General features: G+C 29.2%; 3 protein-coding genes across 3 annotated transcripts; 1 reads left to right on the forward strand and 2 right to left on the reverse strand.

The window, feature by feature from the left end:
* Positions 1–438: 438 nt before the first annotated feature.
* Positions 439–3,136, reverse strand: LOC131658965 (uncharacterized). The gene is made up of 5 exons (XM_058928212.1): positions 2,989–3,136; positions 2,633–2,716; positions 1,831–1,977; positions 1,339–1,703; positions 439–1,053 (listed from the first exon to the last, which is right to left on the reverse strand). The coding sequence occupies exons 1-5, from the start codon at positions 3,134–3,136 to the stop codon at positions 439–441; spliced, it is 1,359 nt and encodes a 452-aa protein (XP_058784195.1).
* Positions 3,137–10,473: 7,337 nt separating this feature from the next.
* On the reverse strand, positions 10,474–11,458 carry LOC131658966 (uncharacterized). The gene is made up of 3 exons (XM_058928213.1): positions 11,435–11,458; positions 11,301–11,342; positions 10,474–10,910 (listed from the first exon to the last, which is right to left on the reverse strand). The coding sequence occupies exons 2-3, from the start codon at positions 11,314–11,316 to the stop codon at positions 10,474–10,476; spliced, it is 453 nt and encodes a 150-aa protein (XP_058784196.1). The 5' UTR covers positions 11,317–11,342; positions 11,435–11,458.
* A 3,612-nt stretch (positions 11,459–15,070) lies between these two features.
* Positions 15,071–16,751, forward strand: LOC131658967 (uncharacterized). The gene is made up of 2 exons (XM_058928214.1): positions 15,071–15,334; positions 15,483–16,751. The coding sequence occupies exons 1-2, from the start codon at positions 15,071–15,073 to the stop codon at positions 16,749–16,751; spliced, it is 1,533 nt and encodes a 510-aa protein (XP_058784197.1).
* Positions 16,752–23,716: the final 6,965 nt, after the last annotated feature.

A 23,716-nucleotide genomic window follows, 5' to 3' on the forward strand; every position in this document is an offset into this window, starting at 1 on the left:
AGAGTAAGTAACTCCTAATTGCTTGCTCAAACACTTCCATTTTCAAGCAACGTATTTTCAAAACTTCTCATCTATTTTCAAAACTTTCATCTGGTATTTGAAGGGCATTATTCCCGGTGAAACTCTTCAGAGACCTATGTGACCTATTGTCCATCTTCACTTCTTCTATTTTCAAATCAACAAAGCATTTAAAAAAGTGAGCTAAGCAATTAAGAGCCCATGGATAACCATGGATACAAAGGGTGCTTAAAACCTTCCCTTTGTATAACCAACCCCCCGAACCCAAAATCTGTCAAAAGGTCTTTCCTGTTCTTTTATGCCTTTCCTTTTTTGGATAAAATAAAAGTCGGTGGCGACTCTTGCAATAATAAAAAAAATCAAAAAAAAAGAGAGAGAGCAAGGAGTCAGTTCGCCTCAAAAAAATCGAGTTACACACCTCTATAGAAGAACACCCCTAATACTTGGTGGTGGAACCTTCTTCCAAACAACTTTAACAAGATCAATGAATAACGGAAACTGCGCAGCGGCATAGAATGCGACAGGAAAACAAATGGAAATATATAAATAGAACAAGATACCTCCCATCGTATATTTATCTGCGAGCACAAAGAAATGTCCAGCACAAAAAGAAACCAACATAGCAACGATGGATACGAAGAGGGAGCTCAAACCAAAAAGAAGCTTCATTGGCATGTTTTGATGAAACTCTTCGACTTCTTTTCGAGAAGTGAGTATAGAAAGGAACATGACAAGTGAAGTGACAGAGAAGTAAAGTCCAATTAATGAAGATATAGCGAATACTTCAAATGCAGGTTGTCCTTTTAATGCCGGTACTCCTGTTTGTTGATTGCCACCAGGTACGCTACCTGATGTCGCAAAGGAGACACCAGCAATGAGAGCTGCTACGACTGAGCATGATTCTGACGTGTCTTTCAACCATTCAACACTATCTTGTAGAAGTTCTTTGTGTTGCTCCTTAAAAATATCACTAGGGGTTTTTTCTTCATTGTTGAATTTATTATTGAAATGCTCCGGCACTAATTCTTTTATGTACTATACAAAAATATATATGTTAGTGCTACTTAAAAAATTTGATGTATAATATTATTGTGATAAGTAATAATTAAACTATGATTCTCTTAAGCTTTTGCAATTTCCTAGTATGTTAGACACGGTCAACAATAAAAAATAAAGAGAGATCCTACTTAATCATGATTTCACTATGACAAATTATATGAGACCCTTTTTAGTCGTATTTAGCCTTGGCAAATTAGAAGGTCACTATTGTAGTATGTCTTATACACTCCAAAGACGATTCATATGTACTAATAAATGTACCTTATACCACTTGATGTCCCACGTCAATTGCATGGCAGCGCCGGATATCCTCCAAGTATTTTCTCTCTCATATGATGTATATGCTGCCAAGTGTAACATGGTATTCTTATCTTTATTAACTCGTAGATATAGGTTTTGAAAGACTCCTTCATCTAAATCCTTCTTCAACCGCTGAATTACATGTGGTTGTCTATTCTTTACTGCCAAAAGCAATACATTTTCATTATTAAAGTTAGTCTCACTAACCACACTTTTTGTCTTTGATTCAAGCTCTGACATAATCTCAACTATTCCATGACTTGCTGCAGTCAAATATGCTGTGGTTTTTGCTTTACTTTTCACTTTTGTTTCAGTAAGAATCTTCGCTGCAAGTAATAAACATTTCTTATCAGAAATAATTAGACTTTATAATTAAGCATCAATTTTTTTATTTTCTATTGTTCTTGGATTGAGGCATCGCCTAGAAATATAGAGATAATGATGATTTCATACTCTCCATTCCAGAATCAAATCCTAAGTCATCTTTTTGATTGATCACACCACCACCCAATAATGAATAAATAGGTATTTTCATCATTTCTTTCAAGAGCAGACCACCATATATGTGCTTCATCTTAATAGTAATTATTGCCTTTAAGCCTGTAAAATTAATTAAGCAAAAGAGAAATTATTGATCTAGTTGTGAAAACACACTTATATCTACAACATTTATCTCATTTGTGAATTATAAATATAAACTCAAATAAAAGCATATAAAATTAAAGTTAGAAGCATTCAATATACATACCTAGTAGTTACACGATTAGCCTCATGAATACCAACATTTTGCTCATAATTTTAGCAAGAGAATGTGGCTTCTTTTGTGCCATTTCTAAGAAGTCATATATAGGGATTTGTACTTCACTATATTCATCTTTTTCTGCAATGTTTACATGTCTTTAGTAAATAATAGTGAGCGCCATTGAATAAATGAAGAGCAAACTTTGTTATATCCATTGATTAAAATTCTCATAAAAAAGGAAGAGAAAATGAAATTGAAAAAAAGACTATACTTAATGAACTTAGCTTTGAACGAATAAACAAGTGATTACAACCAACTGTAATTGATCATATAGCTAACTAAAAGTTGTTATAACAGAAAACAACTAGAAAATAACTCTAACAAAAATTTCATAAATAATTCGTGTCAATATATTTGCTAAATAAAGATCCACACTATTACTAGTTCAGGATTTTCAAGAAACTAAATAACAATGAAAAAATTATAATAAGCGTTAGTTGAACAGAAACATACCGTTCTTTACTTTTGCTTTAAAAATAGTCCTCCGCTTTAAAGATTTCAATACTTCTTTTGCATCATGGTTGCGTAAAGGAAGACCTTTGACACCAAAATTTTGCAAACAACATTAAACAAATTTTAATGAAATTTGACATAATAGTTCAAATAAAACAGGAAAATGTCATTTGGATTTCCAAACTATTTGGTTTACCCATTGGAATACGGTATGGTGTTTTTTTTTTTTTTTGTGTAAGCAAGATATATTAAAACGGAGAACTAAGGGTTCTCCAATCTGATAACACAGAGAAACGGGATAACCCGACAACAATTTAAATAACATTTTATAATATTCATAAGTATATGTCACTTACAGTAGTACATAATTCGTTGCCGCCATGATAGTGTATTTCTACTTATGAAAGCTGATGTCTTAGTAGCAAGAATTTCAAGAGGAGTGATGTCATCCTTATTTTTCAGAATGGTAAGAACTTTGTAGTAATGCATTATTATAATTGCCATATCTGTTGCACAAAATACTTATGTTATTATGATTGACAAGATATAATGCTCAATATTATATTTTTACCAATGCGAGTTAACTGATTATTTTAATTAAAAACTTAAATGTTTAAAGAGGATTTTAGACTGTAAAGACACATTTTCAATGAATGATAAAGTTAAAAAATATTTACCCAAATTCATGTTTCTTTTAATAGGAAGAAGATGTATCTCCAATTTTCCCGGGAAAGAGAACACAAAAATTCTCTGCACTCTAAGTGAGCTAGCCCTACGTGCAGATAGTGTTGCAAACACATGCCAATCCTATTGTATTTATTTTAGCATATACATAATTCATTAATGCAACTTTATCATTCATACTTTTATTGATTTAATTATCTATCAATAACTTACTTAAACTATTTAAATAATTTATTTTCCACCTATTGTGTCACATCATAGTTTGTTTAACGGGAAAATGGATCCTCTGCCAATGTCTACATTTATCCTTGTCCTCCTTGATTTAATAGTCCAGAATTAATACACATCAAATAAATAAAATGAAATTGATTTTAAGAGAGAGAGAAAAAATAACAAATAACTTAAATAAAAGTAGGATGGGCAATAGCAATAGCAGGGAGCACAGGAGAGGATCCAAATCCGTTTAATGGTGAAAAAATTAAGAAACATTCTATCATTAAATAGAATCCTCTTAAATATTCTTACTACCATACTCATAGTTACTCATCACTTCCTTATTGATGTTTTGTTTTTCATAATGAAAAAACAATGGAAGAATTTCACTTTTTCTTTAAATATAATAGGTTCTTTTGATACTTTAAAACAGTGTTAATAGAAAATCGAATATTAAAAAAAAATAAATAAATGAATAAATAAGTAAATATATAGTGTAAGATAAAAAAAACTAACCATATCTTTCTATGTCAATGGCAACATGAAGGATGCTAGTAACATCTACTTTTAATATAATAAAGTAGAATACATACTAAATTCTTTTATTAACTCTCTAATCACCAATTTGAGAGTGATTAACGGGGACATAAAGGTAATTGCATCCCCCTAAATATTTTAATTATTAAATAGTCTTTCAATTCTACCCTATTTTTACTCCCATCATTACTAAGGTGCAAAATCTCCTTGAAACTGTGAAAAGTTCCTTGGAATTGTGCAAAACGATCTCCATTATTCTCTTCTTAGATTTTGGAGAAACCCTTCAAATTACTCTCATTAATCTATATACTATGGCTTCTGATTTTGTCCAAAATCCAGATTTGAGCGAACAAACCCTAAACTACGGTACTGTTGTTGTTCCTTTTCCTTGACATCCATCGATTTTACTTTCTTCTTTACCCATTTGAAATCCTAAATAATGAACAACAACCTTATCTATTTAACCTTCTTCAACCTTTTATCAAGCAGCCTTTTATCAAGCAGGGGCTTAATCAAAGGAGAACTTTCAGAGAGAGACATTGAAGGCAATGATGAGCTCCAAAAGCTCCTAAACATAGCTACAAAGGGAGTCTGAAAAATAGTGAGTTTTGATTTTCAATTTTAGATTTATTCTAACTTTTTATTTTAGGATTTGTCATTTTCTATTGAGTTGTAAAATTAGTCTATAAAATTGAGAACATTTGATTCATTCATTGTTTGTTAATATAATATTTGATATAGGTTTTTTTTTCCTGCAAGGAGTAAGAAGGATAATTACAAGACCTTCAAATCTCCATTATCATCTTCAAGGTTTGTACATTCCTTTTTTTAATTCATTTAATAATTTGTCAACATAGTTATGAGATTCTAAACCATCTAAATGCTACTTTAAAGGACTTTTTGACAATGTTTCCATTCTGTTTAAATCACAAAAAACAAACAAATCATTATTGATTTTGATTTTTTGGTGTGCTTGCAGTGTTAGTGTGGATATTCACGGTTGTTTAGTGTTTGTGTGGAATGTTGTTATGGCGGAAAGGAGATTTAAGACAATAAGAACATAGTGGTGTTGGTGTTCTTCCCGCCGTTTTTGTGAGGAAGGTGGTTGACGCTCAGATCTGGGGGTGGTTAGAAACATGATGGGAATTTATTTTTTTGATGCTTATGGTGGTAATGTCTTGGTTAAAGTAGTGACACCATCAAGAGGTAGAAGATGATACACACACCATTAGTTGTTCAGCCATCCTTCAATAACTCTAAAAAAGGTACAACATTTTGCATAACTTTAGTATTCATCTGTCTTTTTCTGTATTTTTCATATTCTATTTCAATGTTTGTTGTATGTAATTAGCAAATGTTAATTTCATAAGAAAACTTAGATCCATAGATTTCTACAATGCTTTGTTTGTGATGGGTTATTTTTCAATTTTCATACTTTGCATTTGAGTCTTTGTTTCTGTTGTCAAAATTGAAACTTTTTGTGCTTTCAAAATAGGTGTTTCGGTTTCAGATAGAATTTCTTTTACATATTCTTCTTCAATAGTAAGTGGTGGTGCTTTTGATTGTGGTTGTGTTTGTTGAACTCTGCATTTTGCTTCTTTGGTTGCATATTCTTTTGATGTTACACAGTTGTTGTTGGCATCAACCTTTTAAACTGTCATATACTTAAAAATGATACTTATACTTAACTGTGTTTTAATGTCAATATTTATTCTTTTTTCTCATATTACAGGTCAGTCTGCGAAGGAGAAAAAACAAGTCCAATATTCAAGTTTCAAAAATTCAAAATCAGATTCAAAATAATTTCCCTTTTTCTTTCACATACATTCCTTCTTATCTTCTCCAGTTTTTTAATTTTGAATTATTTTCTTTACTAGCAGGAACCAAAGATTCAAAGATATGACAGGGAAAGGATGTTGATACAGATTTGAGTTTGAAGCCTTCTCAAATATTTCAAGATCCTTTGTGCAAAATGGTTTAACCTTTAGATTTTTTTTTACTATTACACAATTTAATTTTAGATGAATTTTATTTTGAGGAGTTGGATACTTTAGTTATGATGTTTTTTTTTCTTTATGCTTTTTAGCAATTTATCAAATTGACAAACAATTTAGATGTCAACGTATATAAAATATAATTGTTCTTAATTTTTGTATAATTATGTTGTGTATTGTGTTACTGTTACTATAATATCATTAGCATGCCTGATGATAATTTTTATATTCTAAAATCTTGAAAATCCATCTATTAAAATGGTTTAAAAATATATTAAATGTGATACCAAAACTATATTTTTTTGCATTTTTCCAAAACCAACCTATTGATGAATTGACCTTAGGACCCACACGAATACAAAACGCCACTAACCCTAAACCCAATTGTATTTTTATCTTTTTTTGAAATTAGATGGCTCATCATTAATGATTTTTTGAAAATACAATTATCAATTAATGTTTTCCAACTATTATGATTAACGTCAATATTAAAAATAAATGCATATTTAATTATAATTATACTATTATCATGTTATACTATTTGAATGGTTAAGAATTAAATCGTCATTTGGAGGGTTATATTCAACATTTCAAATCATTATAAACTATTAAATTAATTTGGCATACAAAATTGTATAGCTATTACTTTACATTCGACATTAATGCAATCGTTGAAGTTGTAATTTACAGTTTTAATTATTTTGACATTATTAATAATTATTTGGTTTAAACCTTTGTTGTTTTTTAAATTTATAATTTGTGTAGTTATAAAAAAAATTATTTTTTTAAATGATTAAATTAAATAATTATATGATACATAAACACACATGTTCTCATATCAGAATAAATGTCCCCATAAAGGATATCACTTCTGATTTTAAAATTTAAATTTTAAGATTGTTTAATTGTAATCAATTAGAAAATACAAATTTAAAATTATAATTAATACAAATGTTAACCAGATTGATTGCAGATTTTATGCCAATTATAATTAATATTATAGTGATTCTTATATAATAAAATTAAGAATGGTAATTATGTAAAAAGAAAAAAGAAATAATAAAAAATCATCTTAAAAAATATCATAAGTATAGTTCAATTAAAAAAATGTACTTGACTCTTTTTTTTGGTTTAGATGACTCTCTTTGTAAAAATATTAAAAAATAATTTAAACTTTTAATTTTATTATCAATTTTTTAATATTAAATTATATTAACAATTTTGTTTAACTATTAGGACTTTTGAATTTTTTAGTAAAGTCAATATAAATCATCAACTATTTTTTCTTTAAAAAATAATTAAATATCTATACCATTTTTATTTCAAAAAGTTATAAATTCATTTTTATGCAATTAAATTGGCATGAGAATCTAAAGGGTTTTATCAATTTCAATAACTTTATTCTAATTATTATGACAGGTGCCGTTTTTAATTTCTCAAAGAATAAAAATTGCAACAATTATTGTAGCTTTTAAATCACCAATTACAGTTGGGGGTTGCTTTTAAGAACATCAATTTACAAAATATAATTGTCATTATTGTGAATAATCAATTTACAAGATATGTTTATGTAAATAACTAATATTAAAAAAAATAGAAAAAAAGGATCTACCCAAATATATATATATATATATATATATATATATATATATATATATATATATATATATATATATATATATATATATATATATAAAAGGGTAATTTTTTAATATGTACAAAAGAAGTGTATTTTTAAAAATTAAGTCTTTTTTTTTTGCATTATTATATTTTATTATCATAATATTTACAAATTTTTTTTGCATGTTTCTTAATCATAATCATATATTTTTGAATCAAATTTTTTATCATTTTCAACAAATAAATTTATCATTTTATACTTTGTAACATAAATATAAAATATATAAAGTGTACTTTCTCATCATTAATTCTTTTAAAAAATACCTTTATTATATTTTTTATTCGATATAACTTCCGTTTAATTTTAACTATCTCTATATCAAACACGTTTTTAATCAATTTGTCCTAAAATTGATATTCTTTTTTGCTATTATGTTTCAGTATTTTTTTTTTTAAATCAGGAACAAAAATAATATTTATTTTTATTATTCTTTGACATATAATTATGCTGTTAATTTAAATTTTGAAATTTACTTTAAAAATTAAATTTTATTCTTATCTTTTAATTTTTATGAAAAGACGCTAAAAAATAGTACTTAATAATTTCATAGTTATATAATTTACATATACTAAAAAAATAAAAAATAAATTTCCCAAAGTCATGGCTGTTGACTTCTCCAATGCAAATAATACTCATCATTTTTTCGGATTTTATTTAATTATAATTGAACCATTGGTTTTTTCCCTACAATGATTCAAACATGAATCAAAATATTTTGTCACTTCATTAGTTCCAATGCTTCCTTCTCATTATCATTTGCCTAGGAAAATGTAAGGTCTCTACAATTCAATTTATTATACTACTCATCACATTAAACTTATTCTATCATAAAAACTCTATTAAATTTATATAATTGACATTAAGAATCAAAATATTTTGTCACTTCATTACTTCCAATGCTTCCTTCTCATTATCATTTGCCTAAAAAGGTGTAAGGTCTCACAATGATTCAATTTATTACTGCTCATCACATTAAATATATTCTGGCATAAAAATTCCATTAAATTTATATGATCAATATTAGTAAAAACTTATATTAAAGGATGCAAAATAATTAATAAGTTTGAATCATTAAATTAGATTAGTCAATATAATGGAAATGTAATGCGTTATAATCCATATTTTTTTAAAATTAATACAAGTTATTTGATTATTGATATTATAAATAAATTTGATTTCGGGTGAATAATGAAAATTAATGTCAATTATGATTTAATTAATGATATAAATATTTGGTTTTTTACCAATTATTCATTCATACCAATTATAACACGTACCGATTACATGTGCTCATTAGGAATGAGTCAAATAGCATCCTTATATACAAGACGAATTAATGTGGATGGATAATAAAGATGAATACTATAGTTTAAAAAATGGTTATTAAATTAAAAAATCCATAATATTCTCGAGAAAACTGTGTTTTCCATGCATCATAATTTCATTAGTTGGAAAATTATGATGTATGAAAAATACAATTTTTTTATGAAAAACTCAAATTTGTTATTTTTTTATTTAATTTATATTATTATTATTATTTAATATTTATAAAAAAGAAAGATAAATTCATACTATATTTTTGCATATGTAAATTCATAATATATGAATTTTATATTCATATGATACTTTTTACAATTTTCTTATCACATTTCTTAAAGATCATATACTATAGCGTATAATTTCTAAATTACTACACAAATTAAACAAACATAATATTGTTCAATTCATTAAATCTAATCAAATTATTAAAGCAATATATATTTTTTTGGTGTATAATATATATATTTTTTATAATATTTGTTAATAGAAATTGTAAAATTAAAATTACAAACAATTATCAAAATTATAGACATTCCTGACGGGTCAAACGTATTTTTTCATCATATATTTGATTTAATAGCAATTATGAAATCTATGTATATCCTGACGACTACTACAATTTCATAAATTAAATTATATTTGTTTGATAATCGACATTGAATTTTTTTCCTGTTAATTCGTATAAATTAATATACGTGTTTAATTGTTTCTCAAATCAAATAATTATAATGTATACTAAGATTCGACATTACGAAGGCTATGAAGAAAATGACATATATAAAGTTATAAGTCATGAGTATATAAATCCAATCCCAGAATTACAACAGAGTCGATAATACAATACAGAAGAATTTAAAAATTATAGGCATGTCCGACAGGCATGCCCAACGATCCGAACCATTTAAAAATTATAGGCATGCCGACGATCGAACCTATTTTTCTGACGGGCCGACAAAATATTTACTTAAATTGAACAGATATTAGGGATCATATGTACTTCTGAATTACTATAGCATATAACTTCTAAATTACTACTTAAAGTTAACAAACATAATATTATTCAACTCATTAAATCTAAGCAAATTATTAAACCAATATATTTTTTTGGTGTATAATATGTTTATTTTATAATAATTTTTAATAGAAATTATAAAATTAAAATTATAAGCAATTATAAAAATTATAGGCATGTCTGACGAATCAATCATGTTTTTCCACCATATATTTGGTTTAATAACAATTACAATTTATAAAACATATGTATATAAACTAATCTTTGTATGACAATAACATTGAAATTTTTTTCTGTTAATTCGTATAAATTAGTAAACATTTTTTAACCATAACTATATAATATTTATTTAATATTTATATCGACTTTACGTGTCCCGTGCGAACGCACGGGTCCTTTGCTAGTTGTTATCAATAGCAATATTGAGATCAACACGATAAAATTGTTGGAGATAAAGAAACACTGACATTTGACGGACATTCACCGCCCAAAAAAGTGGTGTTTCCCCGTCAAAATTTTTCACTTGAATCAAATATTTCCTTTGACCTTCTTTTCCAATTATAAGTTTACACACATCTAGGAATCCTGCATATGCTGCAACATGAAGTGGAGTAGCACCTATTTCATTCATCATTTTCAAACTACTTTCATCACCAAGCTTTTCTATTGCTTTTACAAGACTTTTCACTACGTCGTCGCGTCGTCCCATGCTTACTGCCACGTGTAATGCTGTTCCTCTTCCCTTGATATCTATCTTGTGAAAATTACTGTCTTCATTGTATTTTTTAATTACTTCATCCCAATCGTCTCCCAATACTAGGTCCCAGAACTCCATAGCTACATATTTTCATATTGCAACATGTGTTAATTAATATTATCTCGATTTTATTATAAATTGTTTTGGACTTTTCACACATATTAAAAAAAATAATAGTTGTTGGATGAAAATAAGAATTTATAAAAAGTTTTCTAGAACTGTGTTTCATTAATGATATGTAAAAGATAAATTTAAATAATTGAGAAAGGTGAGAATAATAAATATTTAAAAGTATAATTAAAAAAACATTATTAATTTTTCATTTGGATTCTAAAACGATTTATATTAAAATACAATTATTTTTTTTGCAAAATGACTTATAATAAAAAACTGAGGGAGTAGCAAAATGTGGAGAAGTTATTGAAGAGAAGTTATTGAGTGTTAATATATAAGGAAAAATTTAGACTTACATTTGTCATCTTCCATTTCTAGCTGACAGCTGATTTCCGAAACTACATATATTTATTTTGCAACATGTCTTAATTAAAAACAAAATACGGAGAATCTATCAAGTGTTAAAATATAAGGAAAAGTTTAGACTTACGCTGGTCATCTTCCTTTTCTTGCTCCGAAACTACATATATTCATTTTTCAACATGTGTTCATTAAAAAGAAGATAATTTCTTTACCCACCTCCTAACCTTCTTACCCACCTCTGGCGAAATTACCAAAATACCCCTTATTTCGGAATTACATTTCCGAAAACGTACTTTTATTGAAGAAAAAAAAGTGTTTTCGGAAATGCACTTCCGAAAACACGAAAAAAGGTGTTTTCGGAGATGCATTTTCGAAAACACCCCTTTTTGGGAGAGAGGTGTTTTCGGAGATGCATATCCGAAATATTCCAAGACCAAATTGGTCTTGGAATGTTTCGGATATACACTTCCGAAATAATTCAATAATTATTAAAAAATTAAAATCAAGGTGAATCAATATAATTAATAGGTATAAAATGAAAGTGAATCAATAAAATGAAGGTAAATCAATAAAATTAAGGTGAATCAAAATTTCCTAAACAATTTTAAAGTTAAAAATTATTTTATTAACTTAAATAAATCAAGATTCTTACTTAAAATAATTTTCTCAAGATTCTTACTTAAAATAATTTTCTCAAGATTCTTAATAATAAATAATTTCCTCTCTAATAAATCATAATTCCCTATTCTCATACATAAAATAGATTTTTCACATTTTTGTATAACTATTTAATTATACTTCATATAAAAAAAAATCATAATGCTAAATATTTTTGATTTTTTTTTAATTTTATTTAAATTTAATCATATTGAATTCACTTAATATAAATAATAAAGTTGTTTTATTTTTAAATATAATATATATAAATTCACAAAGTGTCTATAAAAAATATACAAAAACTAAATAATAATTAGCATAATAATTTTATTGTGAAAAAAAATATAATTGTATTTTAAGTAATTGTGAAATTTGTTTCAAATAATGAATACACGTTTTTTAATTAAAAAATCACTTTTTTTTCTTAATAAATAATAAAAATAATGTATTATAATTAATAATAATAATAATCACGTAATTTATATTAATTTTTCTTAAAAATACGTGATTTTTAATATTTATTTGTAGGAAACGTTATTTTTAAATACGTGATTTTTAAATACGTGATTTTTAATTTTTAATTTTCAAATTATAAATTTTTTAATATTAATATATAATAAACGTTATATTGAAATAAAAAAAAATTCTGACCTTCAATCAAATTTTGTTATTTTTATTTAAATAAACTTATATTATATATACTTTATATACACTATAAAAATTGTTATATTTTTAAATAGTGCGTTAAAATATAAAAACTATATAAACAGTAAATATAAAAACAAACAAGGATTAATGATTAATCCAAAAATATTATATAAAGTGAACAATGAAATTGATAATATTTTGTAATCATTTTTAAATATTTTAAAAAATATTTTATATTTTTTTTATTTTTACATATTTGTGTGCTTATTATTCATTATTTATGCACATTTTGAGCATTATTTTTTATTCTATTTAAAATTGAAACAATTTTATTATTTACTTTAATTAATTGAATATGATTTTTTTAAAGAAAATAAAAACGTGAGTTTTGTTTTAAAATAAGAATATGTTATTTTTTTATAAAGATTAACAATTATTATAAATATATAAATAAAAAATTATAACTTATTTTGTAAGTGAAATTATTTTAATTTTTTTAATTAAAATTATTTTAAATTTTAAAATTTGAATTAGGATAGAAATATATAATAACAATTATTCATAACTCATAAATTATATCAAAATATATAATTATTAATATTTATTACTCATAAATTATATCAAATTTATGATATGTGAATTAATTAATATCCTAAAATTAATTTTTGGGATTTTTTAAGATTTTTTTTGTTGTTTCGGAGATGCATCTCCGAATCAGTTAAAATCCCAATTTTTGGGATTTTTTCGGAAATGCCCTTCCGAAGTCTGGAAAAATTTTGAAAAAAAAATTATTTCGGAAATGCATTTCCGAAGCGGGGTAAAATGGGTTTTTCGCTGGGGTGACCCCATAGGGAGGTGGGTAAAGAAAAAATCAAAAACAAAATGTGGAGAATCTATTCAGTGTTAATATATAAGGAAAATTTAGACTTACATTTGTCATCTTCCATTGTTATTCCACTGATTTCCATAACTACATATATTCATTTTGCAACGTGTGTTAATTATTAACAAAATTTGGAGAATCTATGGTTAATATACAAGGAAACTAGAGACATACTCTGATGATGTGGAGAATCTATTGCCATTCCTCAAGATTGAAATGCAGAATGAAATAGGTAGTGTTGGTCCAAGGTACTAAGCAGATAGTGGAAGCGTAATTGCCTTATATAAGAAATGAAATGAATCTGATACTTTGGAAAAACATTGAGCATACTCTCTTCCTGTAAAAACGAGTTTCACATTAGTAGTGCAATATGTAATCGTTGGACATGCACGTCGATAATTTTAATTAAAAACATCTTACCATTGTTAACAACGCTGATTGATAAGAAAGTTATTAACTACCAACCTGATATTTCCACTCCTAACCAATTAAAAAACAAATTCCATACTTTCAAACAACTTTTCATTAAATAAAATATTATTACATTCTAATTTCTCATTAAATAACAAGTGTGTGTTCAACTTTAATTTTCATTTTTCAAGTTAATTAGAAATATTTTATTCCTTTCTTCAATTTTGTTTTTCATCGTTGCAGCGTAACCTAACAGTATGTTTGGGTGTAATAGTTTAAATAAGGGAAAATAATTTTTTTTAGAGAATTTAAAATGACTTATCAAAATTTATTGATTGGATAACAAATATGGAGAATTGTTAAAATGATATAAATTTATAAAGTATTTTATTCAAGTTATAGTTGTTCTACCGAATTTGATTTGGAAACCAACGAGGATATCGAGATTCCAGAAGAGAAGGATCATCAAGTTGATTTTGACGTTCAGGGGGGCAGAGATGAATCGGGTGCGGTGAGGGAAAACAGGCACGGCGAGGAGGAAAAATCTCTTATCGGCGGTAGTGTTCTGGGAGATAATAGGGAAAATCATAATCTAGACATAGAGTCAGCTGGTATGGATATAGGCTCAACTTTTGATAAAGCCATCCAAGCCATTCTAGTTTTAAAAAGGAAGGAAATGGACAATCATAGCCTTTTACATGAAAGATCTTCTGCTAAGTCCTTTACGAGGACGAAACTTACGAGGGGTGGGGGATCTGAAAAGCTGTTAGGTGGGGACTTTGACTCTTCATGCCCGATAACTTTATTTTCTGCAGAAAGAGAAACGTGCAAGGCTACAAAGGAAGACGAGGTGGAAAGTGCTTTGGTTGTTAATAACTTTTTGAAGAAGGGTGGGGGATCTGTTCAGAAGAAAGGTGAGGCCATAGAAACTTCAAGTTTTTTATCAACCTCATCAATGAGAGACACGTGTAACGATATTAAACCGGATGACGGGGCAAGAACTTTGTTGGATAATAAATTAATGAAGAAAGGGACTATATATATAAATCTCTAAATGGGCTGGCTGGAAAAGGTAGTGGTTTGGGAGCAAACAAACCCAGTAAGAAATATAAAGAACTTAGCGAAAAGTCCAACCTCATGAAGAATCGGACTTCTCCAGCGAAGATGGCTCGCGCTTCTCCTGCGAAGACGGCTCCGAATCAGGTTCAGTCTCTTAATCCTAATCTCTATGGCAGAAGATCGTTGATTAGCTCTAGCGATTGTATCGAAACTCCGCTCTCCAAATCTCAGCCGGTGGAATCTGATATAGTTAGGTGCAATCATAGAACTCTCTCTAATTTCGGGAGAAGCGGTAATGACAGACTAAATATGGAAATTGATAAGCTGGGGGTCGGGCCGGTGTTAGGTGGGTTTATTCCTAAGAACAATGTTACTGAGAATGAAGGAAGGAAGGGGAGCTTAAACTGTTTTAAATGATAATTGGAAGTTATAATATTAGGGGGCGTGTAGCATTATAAAAAGGAAGAAGATCAGGGGCTTAATAGCAAAAGGGAGAGCTGACTTTTTTCTCTTGCAGGAAACAAAATTCAAAGAGGTTAATGTGGAGTTGGTTAGAAGTCTGTGGGGAACTGAAGAGATGGATTTTTCCTTTTCGGTTTCGGTAGGCTCCTCCGGTGGATTACTGTCAATTTGGAATTCTATCTCTGTTTCTGTTGAGGCTAGCTTTTCGGGGCCTGGCTTCTTAGGAAACAAGGTTTTGTGGAAAGGTGAGTATTTTTACGTGGTTAACATTTATTCTGGATGTGCTTTGCATCAAAAACGTGAGTTATGGAATAGTCTACTTGTGCTAAAAAACAAATTTCAAGATGGAGAATGGATCATTGCGGGAGATTTTAACACAGTCAAAAAAAGGAGCGAGAGATGGGGTTGTTCTTCTAGAAGTGTCAATTCCAAATGGAGTGATTTTTCGGATTTCATTGACGATATTGGGCTTGTTGATGTGCCTTGCAAGGACAAGAGATTCTCGTGGATTAGTGGGGATGGAAAATCAAAAAGCAGGATCGATAGGTTTCTTATTTCCAACAATGTAATCTCATCATGGGGGGTGGTTGGACAATGGATTGGGAAGAGAGACATTTCGGATCATTGCCCGGTGTGGTTGATGGTAGACAAGGAGGATTGGGGTCCAAAACCGTTTAAGTTCAATAACGAATGGTTTAATCACAATCATTTTTTTGACTTTGTTAAGAAGGAGTGGGATGATATTAAATTTCAAGGGAGGGGAGATTATGTGTTGAAAGAGAAATTACGTTTGATTAAAGAAAGATTGAGGTGGTGGGAGAAAAATATTTTTGGGAAAATAGATTTGGAGATAGAGGAGAATGTGAAGGAGCTAAACAAATGGGATGATAGGGAGAGGTGGGAGGAAGAAATCCATTTAAATAATGTGAAGGCCTCGAAGAATATATGGTTCAATCTTAAACTCAAGGAGAACATGTTGATTCAAAAGAGTAGAATGAGGTGGCTAAACAACGGGGATGAAAATACTAGATTCTTCCATAACACGGTGAAGGAAAGAAGACGGTTGAATCGCATTTGTATGGTAGACTCTAATGAAGGGGTTGCTTCTTCGGTCAATGAGGTGAAGGAGACGGTTAGGAATCATTTTGAAGACAAGTTTAAGGAGGATTGTTTCAATAGACCTCTATTGGAAGGCATTGCGTTTAAATCTTTGAGTGTTGATCAAGCTTGTTCTCTAGAGGCTCCTTTCACGTTGGAGGAAATAAGGGAGGCGGTTTGGAGTTGTGATGGATCTAAAAGAAGATGTTTTTGCTTGTTTCAATAGTTTTTCTTCGGGAGCGGCGTTGTCTAAGAGTATCACTTCATCTTTCCTTGCTCTTATTCCTAAGAGGAGCAACCCCTTGGTTTTAGATGACTACCGCCCCATATGCCTTGTCGGGTATATTCACAAAATCGTTTCCAAAGTTTTGGCTTGTAGAATAAAGAAGGTCCTTCCTTCCGTTATTTCCGAATGTCAAAGCGCTTTTGTACCGGGGAGACAAATGATGGACGGGGTGATAATTGCTAATGAGTTAGTGGACTTTTCTAGTAAGGAAAGAAAAGAATGTCTTCTTTTCAAGGTAGATTTTGAAAAAGCTTACGACAAAGTTAGTTGGAACTTCCTTAGATATATGTTGAGAAGGTTGGGGTTCGGGGATTTGTGGATGAAGTGGATGGAGTCGCTAGTTTTCACTAGCAAGATGTCGGTGTTAGTTAACGGTAGCCCAACGAAAGAATTCATGGTGGAAAGGGGCCTCCGACAAGGAGATCCAATATCTCCTTTTCTTTTTGTTATAGTGGCAGAAGCGTTAAAGGCTTTGGTTGGGAGAGCGATTGATAATGGGGATTTTGTTGGTTTTAATGTGAACGGGAAGTGCTTCATTGACATTCTCCAATTTGCCGATGATACGCTTTTAATTGGAGATGGAAGTTGGAATCATCTTTGGGATATAAAAGCGGTGCTGTGGAGCTTTGAAACGGTATCGGGCCTTAGGATCAATTACCACAAAAGTAAATTGATTGGAGTCAATATCAATCCGCACTTCATGGAGGTAGCAACTAATTTTCTTAATTGTATGGAGGAGGAAAAAGAGTTCAAATTTCTCGGGATTACTATCGGTGCTAATCCAAGAAGGATCTCTACTTGGAATTTTCTTTTGGACAATATTAGGAGGAAATTGAATTCTTGGAAAGGGCGGTGGCTAAGTTTTGGTGGGAGGATAACTCTTATAAAGTCAATTTTAAGTAGCTTGGCGATTTTCACTCTATCTTTCTACAAGGCCCCTAAGAAAGTTATAGCGGAGATTAATCGTATGCAAAGCAAATTTTTATGGGGAGGTGTGGGTGAAACAAGGAAAGTGCATTGGGTTAATTGGAATGTGTTGTGTCTTCCGGTGGAGAATGGAGGTCTCGGTTTTAGAAGGTTGGATCTATTCAACAAAGCTCTTCTCTTGAAATGGCATTGGAGGATTTATGGATCATCTAAAGAGTTATGGTATAGAATGCTTAAAGCGCGGTATGAGGATGTGAGTCTAAGTTTGAGTTGTGATAATTCAATTGATAAGAAGGGAAGAAAAACATCGGTGTGGTGGAAGGATTTATTTTCGATGGGGAGAGATCTACCGGAGAATTTTTTAACTAACCATTTTCATTTTCAGGTTGGAGATGGACATTCTATCTCTTTTTGGAAATCTCATTGGTTGGATGGCGGCTCTTTAAAGGATAGGTTCACGAATCTATTTTTCCGTTCTTTGTTGCAAGACGTTTCTATCGGGGCCATGGGTGGATGGAATAATGGGAATTGGCTTTGGGGAGACTTAGGAATTCACAACGGCCAAGCTCACAATCATCACATGGGAAGGAATCTAGCTGTTCCAAGGGAAGCTGTGCAGAACAATGCTGCCAGCCCTTTTATTGTCAATCTCGTAGGTGCCACAACAGCTGGGAACGGTTCTGCTCATCCTGTTTTTGCTGCCGGCGCTGCTGATGCTCACGAGGGCTTGATTGGGACTCACCAACAGCAGTTGTAGAATCTCTTTACTGTTCTATCCGCGGCCCAGCCTATGGAAAATAAAAGGGATGCTGTGGTTTGGAAGCTAGCAGTAGATGGTATGTACACGGTGGCTTCAGGCTACTCAACTCTTTGCAACAACTACATTCCTTTAGGCCCGGCTAATAGATACGATGCGACTTATAAGGATATTTGGAAGGTTAATGTGCCGTTGAAAGTGAGGTTTTTTGGTTGGAGATGCTTCCAAAATAGAGTACCAACAAAGGATTCCCTTAGGAACAAAGGTATTCTCCCTATTTCTTCGACTCTCGATTGTGTTTTCTGTGACAATGGCACCGAATCTATTCTTCACTCGTTTCTCTTTTGTCGAAATGGTGGGATTGTGTGGAAGGAAATTGCCGAATGGATTGGGATACCGTTTACGATAGGTGTTGATTTAAAGGATAGTTTTTTGAATTGGAGTTACTCTTGCCGTGTGAAGAAAGTTAAAAGTGGTAAAATTGGCACCGTTTGGTTAGCTACTTTGTGGAGTCTTTGGTTAAGTAGGAACGACATTGTTTTCAACAACGGTTCTTGGAACTCGAGGGATGTCGTTTGGAGCTGTAAATCGCTCGTTTGGAGGTGGTCGTTCATAGGGAAAATTACTCATTCCAATTACATCTTTTTTTAGTTTAGCAATAACCCATTGTTTTACTTATGTTAGGTTCCAATCGGTTTGTAATTTTCTTGTTCGAACCTGTTTTGGGGTGTAATCTCGCCTCTTAATGGCTCTAATATAATTCCTTGCTTTCAAAAAAAAAAAGGAATTTCAAATGATAAAAAAATAAAAAAAAATTTCAAATTTTACAAGATGGTCCTCTAATTTATAAAAATTACAAATTTATTGCAAAAATCTCAAAAAATTGCAAATTAGTCCCTAATAATTTTCAATTTTTACAAATTGGTCCTTTGAAATTTGCAAAAATTGCAAATTGGTCCCTATTTTTCATTTTTTAAATTTGGCTCAAATATTTTAAAATTTATGAAAATGACCCCAAAAATTTAATATTTTAATACTCTAAACAAAAGAATTTTAAATTGTATTATTTGTAATTGAATTATTTAAATTGTTTATTAGAATTTTGAATTCCTTAAAAATTCTTAATTACCTCATTCGAAAACTTTCTAATATAATTCTTCTAATAACTTCCACTACAAAATAGTTGAGTAACTGTTGTGGATATTTTCCAAATAATGACGGTTTTGACAACCATACTTTACAGCGATTTCTTTCTTCCTCAAACCTAAGGCTACCTACAGATTCATCTTCACCAAACTTATGCAGCGATTTTGAATAAGAATATAAAAATTTAATCACTATTGGATAAACCATTGTGGTGATATCCCATTAATTTCATTGAACAAGAAGTTTGAATTATTCCTTAAGATTGATCTTGTGCATGAATAAGTTAGAATTATTCCCTTCAAATCACTTAGACTCCAACCAAGTGCTTCTTTATTATCTTGCAATACTCTACAAAAGCTTTTCTTCCTCCAAAATAGACAGTCAAATAATGATAATAGTTGGTTTCAATGACTTCTAACTCAAGAAGACATATTTCAAATCAAGAGGGGGTGAATCATCTACTATCATGTGCTTATCTAATGGTTCAGAATATGGATAGTAAAAAGTCAAAAGGGGTGAATAGATCTCCCAATATAAAAATTCCTTTTAAAATATTTTGAGAAGCTTCTATTCTTTTATTGTTTGTTGAATTTAATTTTGTTTAACCATGTAGTTTGTTGAATTTAATTTTGTTTAGTTTGGAAAAATATATTGGCCATTCCAGAACATAAATCCTAGGTAAATATAATTGATTTTTCACTTCATGAATTGTATTTGGTAACTTATAGCATTCATGAACCAGGCAATCCCTAGGATGATAATATGAGTCTTCTTTATTGTTTATTTTGATTTTTTTGGTGACATTGTACCTGACATTCAGTTTTTTTATTATAATATTTATTAGATATCCATAATGGAATTTTTTTATACCAATATTAATTTTTATAATTTTCTATTTACTCTTGATTTTACTATGGTTTATCCTTTAATATTTTCTCCAAATTTAAATTATATTGAGATTATAAACTATTAACATGTTGTTAATTTTATATAAGAAATGCAATCAATAAAAAACAAATCATATTATTATTTTTATTTACTCTTAATTTTACTATGGATATAACTATTAAATTCTTGTTAATTTTTTATAAGAAACGCAATCAATATAAATCAAAATCATTTTTTTTTCTTTTTTGGTAATAATCTTATTATTTTATTTACTCTTAAATTTACTATGTTTTACCCTTTATTATTTTCTCTCATTTTAAAATTATATTTAAAATATAAACTAATAAATGATTGTTCCTATTGTATAAGAAATGTAATCAATATAAAAAAAAATCATATTATTTTCTTTAATCTCATTTTTTTATTCTTTAATATTTTCTCCCATTTTAAAATTATATTTAAAATATAAACTATTAAATTGTTGATCCTACAAGAAAATTGGTAGATTGCGACGGTTATTTTAGCAGATTACGACGGTAAAAACTCCCTCAACCTGTTTCGCCATGGTTGCATAAACCGTCACACCAACCATCGCACTAGTTCACATCTGGTTGGAACTTACATAAACTGAAAATGGCGACGGTTAAAAACCGTCGTGAATATGCCTTTCATTTTTGTTCGCGATGGTTGGAACTATCGTAAGTATGCCTTTGAGTTTTAATTTTCGTTTTTTGTGTCGTCGTGAACGAAATATCGTGATAACAGTTTAAAGCGCCATTATTTATTTAACGCTACACTTAGCAACAGCTTAAATTATTATTAATTTTTATATTATATTTTTTATTTACATTATTTCTACTATAATATTTGTTAATATAGTATTACTTTTTTTTAATATTATATTTTTCTTTAAATTATTTCTATTATAATATTTTTTTATAGTATTATTTTTTACTTTATTTAACATGATAAAATTAATTTCAATAAAAAACATTTAAAATCAAATAAGCATCATAATATAAAAAATATGAGTTTCATTATCATGTAAAATGTGAGTTCCATAATCATGTCATGTAGTACAAAAAACCGAAAACATATCAAATCCTAATCTTATAATAATAAGTATCAATATGCTAAAAATACATAATAAAGTTCATAATCTAATTAATTACTCCGAAAGCTCATCTCTAACCATCATCCGATACTCTTCATGATCTTCATAAGTTAGCACATTAAAAAAATAGAGAGCTAGGATCTACAGAAAAATGTATAAATTTGACCATTAATTACTATACATATATTGTTGTAAGGTCCAATAGAATGAAATAAATTTAATTAAAGCTATTTGAAATGCTTACAAAGAATGATGCTCCAAAACATATGACAAAGAGCTTTTACAAGTTTATCATAGATATGATGTTCTAACATTTATAATTTTCTACCAATTGAGTTTGCTTTCTCAAATATATTTCAACAAATAAAGATATTTGCATCTATCATACCCCTCTCTATTATTGTATTTCCCCATTTATACAAATACTTTTCTAACTAAACAAATAGTGTTAACTAAAGAAATGTTATCCTAACACCAACACAACAAAGGTGTAATTTAGTCCGTTAATTTGGGACATAGTTGATTGAACTCGGAAAAATAAACTATTGAGTAGATCAGGGGCCCCAAGTTTAGATGCAAAATATACAATGTGAAGACTTATTGTCTAAGCAAATAAAAATTACCTGTGTAAATTACCTCTAACTCTCAAGTCAAATGTGATTCCTCCATGACCAAAAGTGAGTTTCCAATAAATAAAGCTCGTTCATATTTTATTGCCAACATCGGTGGAAGAGTTAACTGAACAGCTTCAATTAAGTAGCAAAAAATCTAATAAGTCTTCATTTTGGTCCTTGTTATATGGCATACACTATTGTTGACACAATTGTTATACTCTAGACTCTAAAAGAGTAATCCTCCCATGTAAGAAATAAACACTTTAGAACAAATTAATTTTCAAAATAATAAACTTATCGTGTTTTCCACTACCTTTGAATCTACAAGCCATATCTTCCTACGACTCTCTTCAGTAGGTGCTTTAGTCTGCTGCATAAATAAATAGAAAAAACATCACCAATTAAAATGAACTTGATCTTTCATAAAATAGGAATTACTAATGTAAAAAACAATGAATAGTTAATTTGTTCACTTGCTTTGACATCTCAAGAACAATTAGCTTTGCTATACTAGTTCCCGCCTGAAAACATAACCAAAAATGAATTAGACAACTTATAGGACCATCTTAAGTATTTTGAGGCCCTGTATAAGTTAGTTATGATCATACTTCTCCAGCACCAAGGAAGAGGAATGTATGCTCAAGTAGGGTACCCTCGATGAGCTTCAAGGCTGCTACAACTCCAGCTAGAACAACAGATGGAGTCCCCTATGAAAAATGCATTAATTAATAGTTTAAGACACTTAAAAAAAGAAAAGAATTCAATAGGTTCAAAAACAACATAAACTAAGCTTGAAATATCTAACAAAATGAACGACAAAAATCCATTCCCTCTAACTAACAACACTGAAAGTTTATCAATATTGTCATCAACAATAATTTTATTAAACCAAAGAGATAGTGATTGACTTACCATCTCAAAATCAATTGCTAACATCTCATGAAAAGGAGATCCAAGAGGAGCATCTTTCAGTCAAGAACATGGATCCATAGCAATACTAATATCACTTATTTCGGAATAAAATAAAATAAAATAAAAACTACTTCAAATATAGTATGAACTGTTTGATAAACAGGAATTTGACATTATAAGAAAATAGAGATTAGCAACCCGCCTAAAATTATTTGAAGTATATATACCTTGACACTAAACACTGTATTTTGATACATTAGAAAACTTTGATGTTCTATTATTTACTCACACATTTAGTCTATTTGTAATTTTTCGGGGGATCAATGGATCAAACAATACCAACACAATAAAATTATTTTTTTAATTGAAAATTTACTGAAACACTTACACCCAAACTCAATAATGTGTCCAGACAGAACTAAAAGATTACAAATCACTGCACTAGCTGGAAGTAGCTATAAACATAAAGCAAATTATAAATGGTACTCTTAACTTGTCCATACATAAGAGAAAAACACAACTTGACCCTACATAAGGAAAAAAATAT

Source organism: Vicia villosa, linkage group LG3 (assembly GCF_029867415.1).
Source record: "Vicia villosa cultivar HV-30 ecotype Madison, WI linkage group LG3, Vvil1.0, whole genome shotgun sequence".
Classification (NCBI taxonomy): domain Eukaryota; kingdom Viridiplantae; phylum Streptophyta; class Magnoliopsida; order Fabales; family Fabaceae; genus Vicia; species Vicia villosa.